Source organism: Falco rusticolus, chromosome 10, assembly GCF_015220075.1.
Source record: "Falco rusticolus isolate bFalRus1 chromosome 10, bFalRus1.pri, whole genome shotgun sequence".
Lineage (NCBI taxonomy): Eukaryota > Metazoa > Chordata > Aves > Falconiformes > Falconidae > Falco > Falco rusticolus.
Genome location: NC_051196.1, coordinates 11,927,109 through 11,942,564, shown reverse-complemented (window position 1 = coordinate 11,942,564; position 15,456 = coordinate 11,927,109). Strand labels below are relative to the sequence as shown.

The 15,456-nt window shown below is 35.0% G+C and overlaps 1 protein-coding gene across 1 annotated transcript in view; it reads right to left on the bottom strand.

The window, feature by feature from the left end:
- CCDC73 (coiled-coil domain containing 73) overlaps positions 1–15,456 on the bottom strand; it is a 57,563-nt gene that overhangs the window by 22,176 nt on the left and 19,931 nt on the right. The window contains exons 7-10 of the mRNA XM_037401657.1: positions 9,473–9,608; positions 6,584–6,663; positions 420–548; positions 18–77 (exon numbers count right to left, since the gene is read on the bottom strand). Of these exons, the coding sequence (XP_037257554.1) occupies positions 18–77; positions 420–548; positions 6,584–6,663; positions 9,473–9,608 (405 nt within the window). The remainder of the gene's footprint in view (positions 1–17; positions 78–419; positions 549–6,583; positions 6,664–9,472; positions 9,609–15,456) is intronic.

The following is a 15,456-nucleotide window of genomic DNA, read 5'->3' as shown; positions in this document are numbered from 1 at the left end:
TTGTACTAACAACTCACCAGCTTTTCTTCTTTAATGTGAGCGTTTTGTTCTTGAACTTTTTTACTAACTGCTGTCTCCTTAAAAAAAAGAGCATGAAGAACATAAAAAGGCATTTAACATTTCTGTGTATTTTCTTTAGTAATATTGTATTAATGTATTGTATTATCGTGAGGCTATTTAAAGAAAAAAATATTTTGAAATGTCTTATCTTTTTTTTTTTAACTATAAAATTATACTTATATTGATAACATATTTACTTCCCTAGAAAAAGTTCTGGAAATCGTTTTTTTATATTGTATATGCAGTTAGTAGAAAGGAATCATTAATCTGTATATGTCAAAGATCATTGCCATGATGTTTGCTGAAGAAAGAACAGAAAAGTATTCACCAAAACCTTAAATTTGTTTAAATCAAAATACCATTCTGATCTTTTGTTGCAGTTCTTGAAACTGTTTTTCCTTTGCTGCAAGATTGATGTTTTCTTCTCCCACCCTGTACTGAGATGTGACCTTGGACCTTATCAAGTCTGCAGTTACTTTCTTCAGTTCCTTAACACAGGAAACACATATAAATAGTTCACCCAGTATAGGCATTGCAATTCAAAACAAAGACAAATCTTTTAAACTATCCTGAGTCATGCCCTACTTCTAAATAATGTATGGAAACAACAGAATAAATTGGAGGAACTGAAATTCATAAGACTGACTTGCTAAACTTTAAACTTGTCACACGTAGCTAAAAGTTTCTTTTCAGAGATGAAACATTATTGTGCTAATTTTACTCTGTTTGAAGTATTCATCATACTTAAGCATTTTGTTATTTTCTCTTCCAAGAAGTCTATTAGGAGTGGATGTTGAGTTCCTATTGGTAAAACCTCCTACACAGAGATATACAATAGGAATAAAGTACCTATTATAACTACTGTGCATGTTCCTGGGAATCAGGAGGAAAAAAGGAAGAACAGTGACTATCTGGTAAAAACAGGAACTGGCTATAAATCTGCAGGATCTTTGCTTTTCCTGAAACATTAATTACTTAATCTCAGGAGAATGCTAAATTAATTTTATATTAGAGGCTTCTATGACATGATTTTCCATCTAAAATATGCCTTTGATTTTATAGTCTTTATTATCTTTTAAATATCGTGCCTTCTTTTTTTTTTTTTTTTTTTGGTATCTGTTTTCTAACTGGTTTATTCCAAGCTCCTAGTGGAGCAAATAAACAGCAAATGCTTTGATCTCATTAAATTACAACTTATAGTTCCTGGAGTCATAAATATTGTGCCCTGTTCTCCCCCACCCCTCCCATTCTAGTACGAGGTAGTCTGTTTAATATCGCTCTCTCCTTGAGCGCTCTGACGTTTACTTAGACAAATCGCAGAGGTTATGAATGCTGTTCACAGATAGTATCAAGAATTCTTCATGATGCCATAGTGGTGAACCAAGCATTCAGAATGGTAATAGTTTTATCTAACAACTAAGTCCAGTCTGTTTAACTTTTCTTCACAAAACTGGAATTCCATCTTATCACAGACCAATGGTTTAACTGTTCTGGACAAAATCATATAACAGTACAAAGAAATAGGGAAGATTACATTGTATTTTAAATTTACAAATGTAAAGTTTTACAGAAAATAGAAGCACAGGTACTACTTTTAAATAAATCTTTTTTTTTGTTTTTTTTTTTTTTTTTCTAGAGGCTGCATTTCTTATGTATTTTAGGCATAAATAAATCTAAAATGATCTAGTAAGTACTAAGTGGGATTGCACAATCAACTGTAGAACCCAAAGACAGCAAAGCTTTAGAATTGTGATATTGTGCAAGCTAGTAAAGCTTTTTCCATCTTCTGCCATGAAAACATGTATTAGTTGTAGTGTTTTTACTGGAAAGCTCTGTGATGAAATATGCAAGGAGAGTTCCTACATTTAAGGGGCAGGAGGTTCAAGCAATTTTAACTTTGTAAAAGCAAAAAGCTGCACTGTGCCAACCTTTACAGAGAACTACATTGATGGTATATAGAACACAGCTAACAGGTTGTGTGCTACACAAGCAGGTGCAAAAGCCCACTATGGGATCTGATATCATATATTTTCCAAAACTCAGAGTTTATTGTGTGCATAAAAATCTTATTACTTATTTTGTTGTGGAGAAAGAACATGTCACACTAAGTAAATCATGCCCTTGAGGTAGAAAAAATGACTGGATTTTCTTCTTTGTATATAGCAGGTGAATATATATATAATACATCTGCAATCAAACACAGATCTGCTTATCTAGCAAAGCTGTAGGCAGAAAAAAACAAACCCAACAAACAACCAGAAACCAACACAAATCCTAAAAGAACCAACACAAACCCGACCACAAAAAATAACGGGAAGGTTTTCTATGGTGAGTGAAAGCAGAAACTATGTAGCTCTGAAAATAACACAAAATCATTTTATACATACATAGGTATATTTTCTTGTATTCTGAAATGAAAAAAAAATTTTGCCCCCAGAGGCTTTGCTTCTTTTCCTAGTAGCTTTCTGTCATTAATAAGATTACCGGTAGTATTCAGAACCCTATAAATTAAATTGAATCTGGAAAATAATTTTATCAGGTTTGGGGGAATGCTAAGAAAGAATGATAAGGCTTTAAACCTTTTCCTTTGATGTGTTGCTAGCAGCCAACGCTTAGGGACATGGTTTCAGAAACACTTCAAGTCAGCACAAGTCAAGAGTGTCACAAAAGAAACAGTCCTGCTCCTTAAACGTGTTCTCCTTTTGCCAGTTAACATAAGCTAAAACTTCCCCTTTCATTTGGTAAAATGTAGTTTTGATCAATACAAAGTTTTCATGCTGCTTTCCCTCAAGGCCGCACAAACACATTTGCCAGCTTGAAGAGGTGGTATGGGACTGGAAAAGCAGCCAGCGCAGGCAGATGTAACCATTTCCCAGAACAGTGCTGATATCGTACACAAACTTTAACTGTATCCAAAATCACAACTCTATCTTTTCACTCCCTTCTTAGATTGGTGCAATTGTCTTGTAATCTTTCAGGCCTTGAGCAACATAACTCTCTTTTTAAGCAGCAGAATGAAAGACACGTTTTCCTTGGCCAGATTTCATTGCAAGCATTTTCATAGTGATTGAAAAGAATGCCACCACACTGAATATCTCAATGTTCAAATCCTAAAATAAATGTTGCTGAAAAGGAGGTTATGCCACAGTGTGTTATGATAAGACTTAGGAACTGGACTTGTAAGCGGGCAATGTCAAGAGAAAACTACAACCTCTCTAAATAATATTTTTTCCACAAATCCCAGAAGACTAAACCGGTGCAGCCTGGACCTCAGCTTAACCCAGGTTTTACTGTTGTATATGTTTAAACATACCCATCACATACTTGTAATTTCATTACAATTGGAGATTATTTTTATCCATAAATGCTGAACAGCATTCACTAACTTTATATTCCCTTTAAGAACAAATGTGTGAGATCATCCTGGTCTGAGTCAAAGTAATGGCTGTGATAAGAGCTGACAGCCAAATCAAGATTTTCGTACTATGGATAGTCATTCCCACTCCAGCACTGAGTCTATACAGGAAAGAAGTTTGAACCCACAAGTTGTCAGAGCTGTTAGAGGTCAGTCAAGTCTCCAAGGCAGATAAACCCAGCTTTCCAAGCTGTTCCAACTTGTGCTGACTTCTTTCAGTTACGTAGCAAGTGAAAACCAATTGGTAATCCCTCTTTCAAACTCTCTAAATATCAAAAGTTTTCTCATTGCTTTGTACCTCTTGTAGGTCCCTTCAGCTCTGCAACAGATACATTCCCCAACAAGGGAAAACACTTGACTGCTCTAAGCTCACTTTTGCAATGGTTAGGCTCATTACAAGGTAACCACAATGAAATGCAACTAGCTCAGGACGCTACTTACTTGGTTCAAGCACATTTTCTCTATTCTTTTGCAGTGACCCAAAACACGAGCCCACAGCCCCTCACAAACAGAAGTTGTACTGAACTAACACGTGCCATTACAGATACAGTTCAGAAATGCACTCTCTCACTACATAACTTTCCAGAAATGTTTAAAAGCAAACTTGAAATAGGGAATATTGAAAAGGGGCTGTATTTTTTACTCTATTGTTCATTTTTAACTGTTTTTACAGAAATTCTGTGTTTTGAGGAAAAAGGCATGTCTTTCTATTATATAAAACTTTTATTTATAAAACCATATTTGCAAATAAAAAAAAGCCTCACTTTTTTTTGCAAAATAAGGCATTGCCACAGCAAAGTTCTGTGGCACTACATGAATATTAAAATGCTAAGAAATTAAATTCCAGTTCAGTTTTCTGCCATCATTCAGAATAGGATGGTCAAATACTAAACAACCAATAAAAAATTCAGAAACAACCATGATAAAGGCATTTCCTGGTGAATTGAGGAAGCCAGATTAAGTTTCAGTTGGCCCCTTCTTCTGCTTATTTAAAAGTATTTTATTTAAAATGCATCACCCATGACCATAAGAATCAGGAGTATAGCTGAAAAGAAATAATGGATCAAGCAATATATTTGATTACTGGGGTACATAAATCACTATCAGTCTCTCTTATGCACCTCTGTTACTCACAAATTTTACCACGTAAAATTTTTTTCTTACCTCTCAAATTACTTACCCTCAGAGAATTCCAAGTAATTAATTATTCTTGGTTTCTTAACAAAAATCAACAAATCTAATTTACTGTGATGCTTAAAAATTTCTAAACCTCCTAAATTTTTATATTCACAATATATTACAATAGAAGATATCCTGCATTTTAAATGAATGTCCCTCTTTTTGTCACATAAAAATTATTTATCCTTTTAAAAATTAATTGTACAGTTGAAGTGTACCCTATGTACACAAGACAAAGTTGCCCTCAGACTTTCATGGCTATGATGTTATTAGCATTCCAACAAATACAGCTTTTCTATAGAGGAAAGTTGTTATCACCGACAACTTCCAGTATCTTGCTGTTGCTCTTCCATCCATCAAATATTTCAGATAAATATATATAGTTTTTTATATATAATACATATAACCTATCATTTGAGTTATACAGCTAAATAAAAATCTCTAAAAGCCATATAACCTGTGATTTAGAAAATGAGACTTATTCCACTGTTCTGCTTTACTGTTATTGTGTTTCTTAGTCTGCTTATATGATGGTAGAGTTCTGAAATCTTTGAGACCAGTCACTTCAAAACTTACCTTTTCGACACTGAGGTTTGCCATGTTATATTCTAGTACATAAGTGAACAAATCTGGATTGAATTCCTGATTATTCTTTACTGTAGCTAGAATATTTTCACATATTAAATATAAAAACTAAGCAAAGCACTAAAGAAAGTAAGAATGAAACAATCCTAAACTGTCTCTATTTCAAGATAAAAGTTAATTTTAAGTCAGGCTTCTAGAGGCATCATACTCCAAAGAACCTTTAACAATAAGAGGCTGTATGCTCTTAGAGTAAAGAAAACAACACTAGTTTCAAGAAGAATTTTCAAGTACTTCTGAAGAATTTTCAAGTACTTCTGTACCTTCAAATCTCATTTTTCAGGCACAAAAATGGCACATAAAAATCCAATTTTTGATCAATTTAACCCAAATATAAAATAGTCATAGTCTCTTTTCCTCATTTACAAATTATCTCCCCTTCCCCTTTTTGTTTTGCAAGAAATTAAAAAAAATTTGCAGATTCCATGGTAGTCCAAACAGTTCATCCAGAAGCTGGGGATTAACATTAGGCCAAGAAGCTGAGAACAATCATGCATTTGTTCCCTACCTAAAATCCTGAGAGAATCAAACGGGAAAAAAAAGTAAAATATAAAGATAAGGAGACGTGAAAAAGATGTGGTATGGAAAGATACTGAGTTTACAGGACAATTTTGACGTCAGAGGGTCCCTTTGCTTTTCTCCTGTTAACACTTAAACAGTTCAAAGGGAAATGAGAACTTTATTCTTCCCACCATTACATATGCTTAAGAGTGCAACTCAGAAGCGTACCTGGCAAATACCAGTTTCTGAATAGAAAAGGGCAGAAAAGAGCTTAATGGCCAGGCAACTTCTTTGTCCATAGTATCACTGTTAGCTAATGTCTCAGTTCCCCTGTCACAAAATTCTCCCATTTCTGATGAACATTCAGTTACACTTTTTATCCTACATTCAAGCTACCTGCTTGCTTCTATGACAACTACTCTTCAATGTTCTATCCCTCTTTGACTAAACTGAAACACCATTGCTACCTTTCCATATGAGATGGGAGAAGCAATGAGAACACAGCGCAGCAGAGTAAGAGAGGCTGCTAATAATTAACAAGAAATAAGTAGGACACTATAAGGTAAATAAAAATTCCCAAGTTACAGAAATTACTCAGAGCTGCTCCAATTTTAATTGTCATTCATCTGAAGTATCTGTGCACAACAAGGAAGCATAGCCCAATGTAGCCATTAGTTATAGAAAGAAGAACAGTTCTGCTGCTTGTCCACTACTTCTATTCTACGGTAGCTTGTAGAAGTCCCAAAGAATCCCAGATATACATTCAGAAATGCATACTATACTTACTTCCTTCAGATTACTTATTTCAGTCTCTTGTCTTTTATTCACTGATGTTAGCTTCTTATTAAGCTGTACTGCTTCCTGTACTTAAAACAGAAGATAAAACAGGTAAATAAATAGTTTCATATTTGAATGAATATTTTATAACTGCAATGTATGTGTATCAAATTTATAAAATAATTAAACATCTTTATGGAAAGAAGACGACTGAAAATATGACTCAACTACTTTCTCTGTACAGTGTGATACTACACTGGAGGATGACACAGGTGGTACCAGTTGTTCTATACGTCAAATGACTTTTCAGTATGTTGGTCTGCCTTTTTTAAAATTTATTTGTAATTTAATTTTTAGTGTCATTTGATGTCGCTTTATTAAGATCATTTATCTGTGAACTTTTAATCTTAGTTTTGTTTAACTAAAGCTTTGCTTGAAATTTTCTGATGAGTTTACTTTCAGAGGAACACAGAACATAACGCAGCACAGAAATTCACATAACTGAGTTAACAGATGTACAGAGTTATATGCATACAGGACATGGAAGACTGCAAACAGCAGAGGATAATGGAGAAGAAAACTCTAGGAATAATCTCTGCCCCTTTTAAAAGGGAAGGGAATTCTCTCTTAGACTTTATTGAGGCCAAGATATTACTGGAAAATTGCTGGAAGTTTCACAATGAAAAGCTGAAGATATTCACTGGTCCCTGTACTTTTTCAGTCACCTCTATTCAACCTTAGTATTTTAATCCTCTCAGGTCTCTCTTCAGCCTTTTCTATTCCCTGTTTCCTCTTCATTCAGTCCTAATCTTTTTTCTTTTTTTTTCTCAAAAAGCTTCTGGCACAACACTTGAATAAAGAACTCTAGACACTCCATCACACCCAGAAAGTCCTTTCCTTTTCTGTTAAAGATGATAAGTGTCATGGAAAACGATGGACGACAGGCTTACAATGCAATAAGCAGTTTTGCAGTTTTATGTGTGAATTTGTGCTTAACAAATGAAAATACTTAAGAATGTAACACATATCTTCTGATACAACTTAGAAAAAACCCCACGGAAACAAGCAAACAAAATGTGGTAAAATTGTGTCTTTCAACAAGAGTCATGTTCACTCTCTAGCTTTAAAATACTAATACTGGGACATTGGTTAGGCAATAAAGTTTTAGATTTACAACAAATTGTGGTATTTTCCCATACAGCACTGTTAAAACATCAATTTTCACTTTCTTGTTTCCCTACGTACTGCTTTAATACAGCAGATAAAGAACAACAGTTTACAGATTTAAACAATTTACATAAAAAACGGCTTGTAGATTTTCTGCCTGACTTTTCCACTGACTGCAGTTTCTTGTTCAGAATTTACAAGTTACCTACATGCCCATTGCATATCTTACTGCAATGCAAATCGAATTCTTTCTGCAGTAAAAGACACACTGGAGTAAAACTGGTGAATAGATTGGCTTCTGGAATAGAAGTTTGTAACATATTTAATCTTGTCTAGAGGTTGATTTTGAAATTACTCATAAATATAAGTAGAAACATGGCAAAAAGCATTTATATATGCTTCAAATAGTGTAAATACTGAAAGTAAATATTATTTCTCCATGAAATTGCAAGAAGACTTTTCTGTATAGAAGAGTCGCACCCAATATAAATAAAAAGGAAAACACAGGAATGTTTTCTGTTATTTTTAATATTAAATATTAGCCTATTTTAAAAAATGGAATACAAAAAGGTATCGAGGTATTGATACATCACAAATAGACATAGAACATGTTACCAAGTTATTCAAACTTACCTGAAAAGATATTTGATTTCAGGCAGAGAAAACCCAAACTTACAAGCTCTGGTATTTGAGAATGTGTTGGTGTTTTGGGCTGTGAGGTTTTTTGTTTGCTTGCAGGTTTTTGTTTGTTTGTTTTGAAATATACAAATACTTCTCCCTTTCCTTGAAAAAACAATACTTATTTTTATTTACATGCTGTGTATGTGTTTACACGGATGAAAACTTCAGGCACACAAAACAATCTGCAAGTCCATATTCTACACATACACTGTGATGTTTGCATAGAAATCTTTTACTTTGTTATGAGAAACAAAGATTTCTCTCTCAAATTAATAGGTACAAAACTTCATTTAAATGAGGTACTTTTATTTTACAGATAAAAATATATATTTATATAAAAGTACGTGGAATAATATTTCTGTGTATTAGTAGTTTCACAAATAATTCTGTTATGTTTCATCACATGAATGGGGATATGGTAAAGATGTGTAAAGCTTAAATAGACGTAGTGAGAATCTACATAACAATGATAACTGCATAAAATTACTCATACCACCCTATTAATTTACTGGTTTTAAGATGTTATATTTGTGTACAAGAAAACAATTTTTATTATTTCATTAATGTTTTCTGTCCATTTTGCAATATTAAACCTACTTTTAAAAGGCTTTATTTTCCACTATTTGCTAATTCCTTTACTTTCAACCTCTCATTTGAGCTGGTACAGCTGTTTAAGTTGATTATGCTGAATGGCAACAGGAAACTGATCCAAATTAAGTGTAATTTATTTTTTTTTAAAAGGGTGGGTCTGCTGCTGGATTGTTTTGAACACAAATCAGCTCCTTGCTATAATTTATATGCAGTCACACACACAACTGCAGTAGTGTATCAACAAATTGCAGAAGAGGTACAGGGCCTGTGCTGCTTAACCTGGCATTGTCACAGAAAGAAACACTGAGGAAGCTACTGAGGTACAGTAATTGTCAGTTGTTCTATTTGATGCTTGGCACAGGGGAGCTGATGTTTTTTCTGAATTGTCAGGTTTCTCCAACTCGGAGTTTTCGATACACAGCAAAAACAAATGCTGGAGGACATTTAAGACATACATACCACTGTGCTCTAGTTTTCCATGAACACCTTTTATGATTCCAAACTGACACGCAAGAGTGGCATAACACCTCTCAACTTCATTCAGTTTCTTATGATGCTCCTCTTTTGCTGTTAAGTGCATCTGTAATTTTTGATCCTGTTAGAAACATAAATGAAGCACCTGCTTAACGACAGTAACTCGTATGTATAAATCAACTCTCCCAATGCTTTTTAATGTAATAGCATACATGCTGAGACACAATATCTCAGTTGTCTATTTCATATCTAATGATCAATTCCCATTTCCAAATAGCACCCCATACCAAAGACCTTCACCTGTGTGTTAGATTATCAAAAAAAAGCACTTTAGCATATTTCATTAAGTTGTCCCATGTATTTAGGAGAACTTTCATGTAAACATCTGCAGTATTGTATTAACTGTTTTCAAATCCTGGTGTCAAGTTTTCCTTTGTTATGTGATGTAAACACGTTATTTAATCTGCCATTGTACTGTGAACATAGCCTAACATGCTAATGCTGCCTGTGGTTTACACTCATCCTCCTGTGCTACCACTCAGTACAGCATTACATTCTCATATTCCTTTGATGTATGATGTCCATGCAGTTTAATGCAGTTCCCACCCTACCTCAGTTATTCAGATTGGGGCTGTACCTGCCCACATCTTTGGCTGCAGATTCAAAACGATACAGCAGCTTCAGCAGCAATATATTTGTACCTCGTTGCCCTGGCTGCTTATTTGTTCCTTCTCTAGTATTAAACCAAATATATCATGCTCTCAGGTCACAGCAATGCAACAAAATATGGGGCCCAATTAAAAACTCTAGATAGCTTAAATCACAGCTCCCACAACCCGTTTGTTGTCTCAGCACCTTGACGGAGGAGCACAGGGCAGAAACAAGTAAGTGGCTGGAGGCAGGTAAGAGTAGGATCTCCTTAAACTTTGGCAACAGTGCTAGCACATGCATCATGAAAATAAAGCCTACAAATGTTTATGGTCTCCTGTTACATAACAGAAGCAATTTCTGATGCAAACAGTGTTCAGTCTGCTTTGTAAAGCCACTAGTAAAAGTACTGTCTTTCTTTATGGTCTTAAACGCTTTCCAGCATAACATGGTTTTAATTAACAAGGAAAACTTGTTACGCCATATTGCAATACAAATGCAAACAAAAGTAGTGGGCTTTTTTCAATACAGCATTGTTCAAAGTATAGGGCCAGTATGATGACCAAGGGATTTGAGCACCTGACATGCACAGAGAGGCTGGGGGAGCTGTGACTGTTCAGCCTGGAGAAGAGGTGACTCTGGGGGATGTGATAAATGTGTATACATACTAGGGGAGGGGGCAATAAAGACAACAGAGCCAGACTCCTCTTAGTGGTGCCCACTGACACAGAGTGAAATACAGGAAATTTCACTTAAACCCGAGGGGGGGAAAAGTTATTGTATGGGTGGTCGAACATTGGAACAGGTAGCACAGACAGGCTACAGAGTCTATCTGTGCAGATATTAAAACACCTGACTAGACATGGCTCTGTGCACCCAGCTCTAACTGAGCCTGCTTTGAGCAGGGCAGGGTCAGACTAAGCCATCTCCAGAGATGTCCCGCAGCCTCATCCATTCCAGTTCTGGGATTTTTAAAAATGACACAGAGCAATGCCAATTAGGAGAGAAAATTTGTGCATTTGACAAACCTAAATAAAGATTTTCAATATACTTGCTGAAACACAGAAGTGCATCAACTAATTCTAAAGAGTGGTGGTGACTGATTTAAATTAGTGAAACTAGTGCAGATTCATTCCCTGTGCTTCCCAGGAAAGTGTAAGTAACCTTTTACTGAGTAATTATTAATTCCTCAGTATCAATTATCAGATGTAGCATCTTGAAATTTGATGAATTCACTTCTACTTTAAGATTATGTATCAGGAAGGGGGGGGCACATTCTAACTACTTTTGTACATTCTAACTACTTTTGTAAGCATCTAACACTGTATTTTTATTTCTGTTAACATATTGGCCCAAGCAGTATCTTATTGCTATGAACCCACATGGTCATTAAGTAAAAAGTATAAATTTAACGAATTTTACCAATCTCTCCCTTGTATTGTGAAGGAGTGATTGAAAATACATGTTCACAGGAAACTATATTCAGTGACACGTGCACTTTTTTTAAAAGTTATTATATTTTTTTCATATACACTAAGTTTTTTGTGTTCCTCTTTATACTGTATTATTGTTAATAGCTTTTTAAGTATCATTTTGTCAATTTTTCAATTAATTTTCTCTGAAGAGAGTGCGATAAATTAATCCCTCAGAAAAGATATGCATGTATTTAGACACCTAATCTATTTATAATCTACAATAGAGTAACACAGCAACTAAAATTAATTGGGCCAAACTCATTCCTGTGTGTAAATTTCAAGTTGCACAAGGACAAATCTGGCCCAGTCTCTGTCTTCTGCAAGGCTCCATTTCCATACAGTAACAAATGCAATACATGTCCAAGCATCAGAGGATAATAAAAGCTGATAGTAATCAAAAGAAATGACCAACATAAGGCTAGCAAAACAGAATATACAATACAAATTTCTCATGTTTTATAAGGTATGAAATTAAATACACTACAGCAAATGGAAAGTCATAATGGAAGCATTGGCAAAGAAACACCACCACTTACAGAATCACTACAAGGAATGTAGGTTGTGAATGCTCGTATACTTCCTCTTTTTCTTAATCATAAGTAAACTGTTGAAGACCTGTGCTTAACTAACACTAGGATGTAGATATTATAACAACAACAACAACAAAAAAAAAAAAGGGAAAGTTATATTTGTTTTTCCTGACAGTCATTTAGGTATATTTATTCTGAGAGATTAACGAACAGGGAGGCACTGCTAATCTGAGTCTCAAACAAGTTGTGGCAAGATCTGACTTTTTTGCACTGTCTTTTATATGGATTTTTCTTAGCCTTCTCCCAATTTCTTTCTTAAGTCAGCAAGACAATGTTAGTCCCTCCTCCTCACTAGAAAAGTAGAAATATACTTTAGTTATTTTCCAGGGCTCTTTCCAGTGAGAAAAGTAATCAGCCTGCTATATCCTCAAGAGTTTTATTAAGAGCTTACCACTTGCCTAAATATGATTTTTGATGACAAGCTGCACTCCAGGCTTAGTGCACAGTAAAATAAAAGCCTGAGCATGTGATTCTTCTGCTCACAGTGAAATGGTCTGAAAACATTCTTCCACAGAAGACAATCAAGAAACACCAGGAGACACTGTAGGACAGGGAGGGTATGACCCTGGAGCTGGAGTAAGACCCACAGAATCTTGGTGGTTCTTCCTAATGTCTGATACTGCAAGAACAGGAATTATTGCCCTGCCCTCCACCAGTAATAAAGATAAGCTGGGATGGGGAGTGGAACTGATTGTGGCCATATGGTTTGTTGAGGCACAATGATTTCTTGGTGGAACTAGAGCAGAGAAATAGCTCAGGGTCAGGTAGGTGACTGGAGGAAGACAAAGAGGGAATTGCTCATATCTCAAAGATATTCTGGAAATTGAGCCACTACTCAGAGTGACTCAGTGAAGCAGAAGGTGGTAATCGGGAGGTGAAAGTGTCAGAGAAACAAAGATGTAACGGCACGGAGACCTAGGGCAAGAGCATGTCAAAATTATGCCAAGGGTTACCAATTGCAAATCTTTAAAATACGAAGATTTTTCCACAATAGTTCCTTCAGTTGCCACCATTTTTCTACTTAAAAATAATTATTTTTAATTTATACTGTATCACTGCCCTCCCACTGTATTTTTAAGCAACAGAGTATAATTACAGGCAAATTCCTAAAATATATGGAAGGGAAATAAAAATAACATTCCTATCTTAGATTATTAAGAGAAAACCAACATTTAAAAGTACATTTACTTAACATTTTACAGCAATTAATTTTTCATTAATTTGGCCACTACTTCTATATTAGAAAACTAAATGGTGGCAGAGAAGCTCTCAGGAAAGGCCTATACCATTTTAAAAATATCCCTGACACATTTTGGCCTTTGCCAAGCAGTACTCATGCAAGCAGCTCCTGGGCACAGTTCAGGAGGCTGCTGAGAACAATGCGGGTTATCTGGATGCAGCTCCCCTCTTTTTTGAGGAGTAGTAGAGTTTAATGAACCTAGACCATTTCATATCACTTGACTGCAGCTCCATTAAATGATCTCACAAACGTAGTTTACAATATAAACAGTCAGCAAGTGAAATTAGACTAATTACCAGTCATTCAAAGAGGCAGTCACTCCATCTACTTTACTCACTAATATTGATGCACCTTGTAGAGAGGGGATGTCTCTCCTTTGACTATACAGATATCTTGCACTCTAAATTTGCTCTTCTGAACTGCACACAAGATTTGATCTATAAACGAGCCAACACTAGCCTTAATCTCATTCTTGTCTTTTTTATATTTTAGCACCAAGATATATATTTAAGATTTAGGTACTGCAGAAGACAAATAACTCTAAATGCTCACTCTCTCAGAGATGCCCAGGATCAGACAATGCTAGTTAACAAGGGAACACATGAACAGATGCTACACCTGAGTTCTAGCATTCTTCATTGTATCACCTGCCAGGAAGTTAATGAAGGAGGAAACCAAGACCTGACCAAGGCCATTTTCCTCCAGTTATTTCTTTATTTCAGCAGCAAAAAAAATAGCACAATACAGAACCCATATTCAGGCATATTCCGTCAAGACAACTAGCTTTGTAGTAATCATCCTGTAGCCGCCTGACTGCATGAGTGCTACTATGCACTTGCAGTGAGGTGCAAAGTGACTACATCACACACAATAATCAACACTTTTACAATGGAAACAAAGGAAAGATGGAAGAAAAATGAATCCTTTATTTCTTTGTCTCTATACAGTCTATCAGTATGAAACAACAAAATATGCTAGAATTTTGGAATAGCGGATATCAGCACTGAAGTTTTCACATAAACTCAACTGGATAGCATGCTAAAATATGATGTATATGCAAAATACTAACACTGCATATACTAGACTAAAAAAACAGAATTAAAGGAACAAAACCAGAAAAAAATGCTGCATCAGTAAAGGGGTGCTCAACCCCAGCACACACGAAAGCTACTTTACTGAATGGCAGGGCTTCTAAAGTGCCAGATATAAACTAAACAGCACACCTGCTTACTTCCAAAACACTGGCCAAGGCATGATCTAATTTGTCTTAAACAAACTTAAAACTAAAATAGAAATGGGTCTCAAACAAATTAATGGTTTGGAATTTCATCCATTTACTTTTAAACATTTTGCTATTTGTGATAACTGACTGCAAGTCTACATGGGCTACTACTACTTTGATCCCTAGAACACCCTTTTATTTCAGTGCAACTACTCAGAGAGTGAAGTTGATAGAATTTGATCTGGTCTCAAATTGTATTAGCCTGCTACTGCATAAGGTTGTAGGAAAGAATTAATTTCTGTTTACCTTGCATATTTTTATTTTCATCATTTCATATCAGACCATCTTCTATAAATACAGCCAAACCATATATTATGTTTAGTGCTACATGCAAAATAAGATTTCTAATATCTTGTCCCCGCTGAATAGCACTTTTAATAATACTCTGTATCAAAGTCACAGTACCCCAATGTTTTAAAAATAGTCAAATAATCAATTATTGAAAAGTTTATAAACATAAGGAAAGGAAGATATTCAAGCAGCACAGATGCATTTCTAGCTTACAGAAAAGGTGTTGTGATTTAAATATTCTCATTCATATGGAAGACTGAACTTGAAAGTTATGAAAGGAAGGTAATATGTAAAATGACCTAAATGTAAGTTCAATATTTTTTTATATTTTAAACATGTTTTTACATCAGATGCATTTTAAGAATAAATACAAGTTAAGAGTGAAGTAAGATAAAACACATTTATGTTGCCTTTGATCTTTAACTTGTAGCCTTATCTCCCAG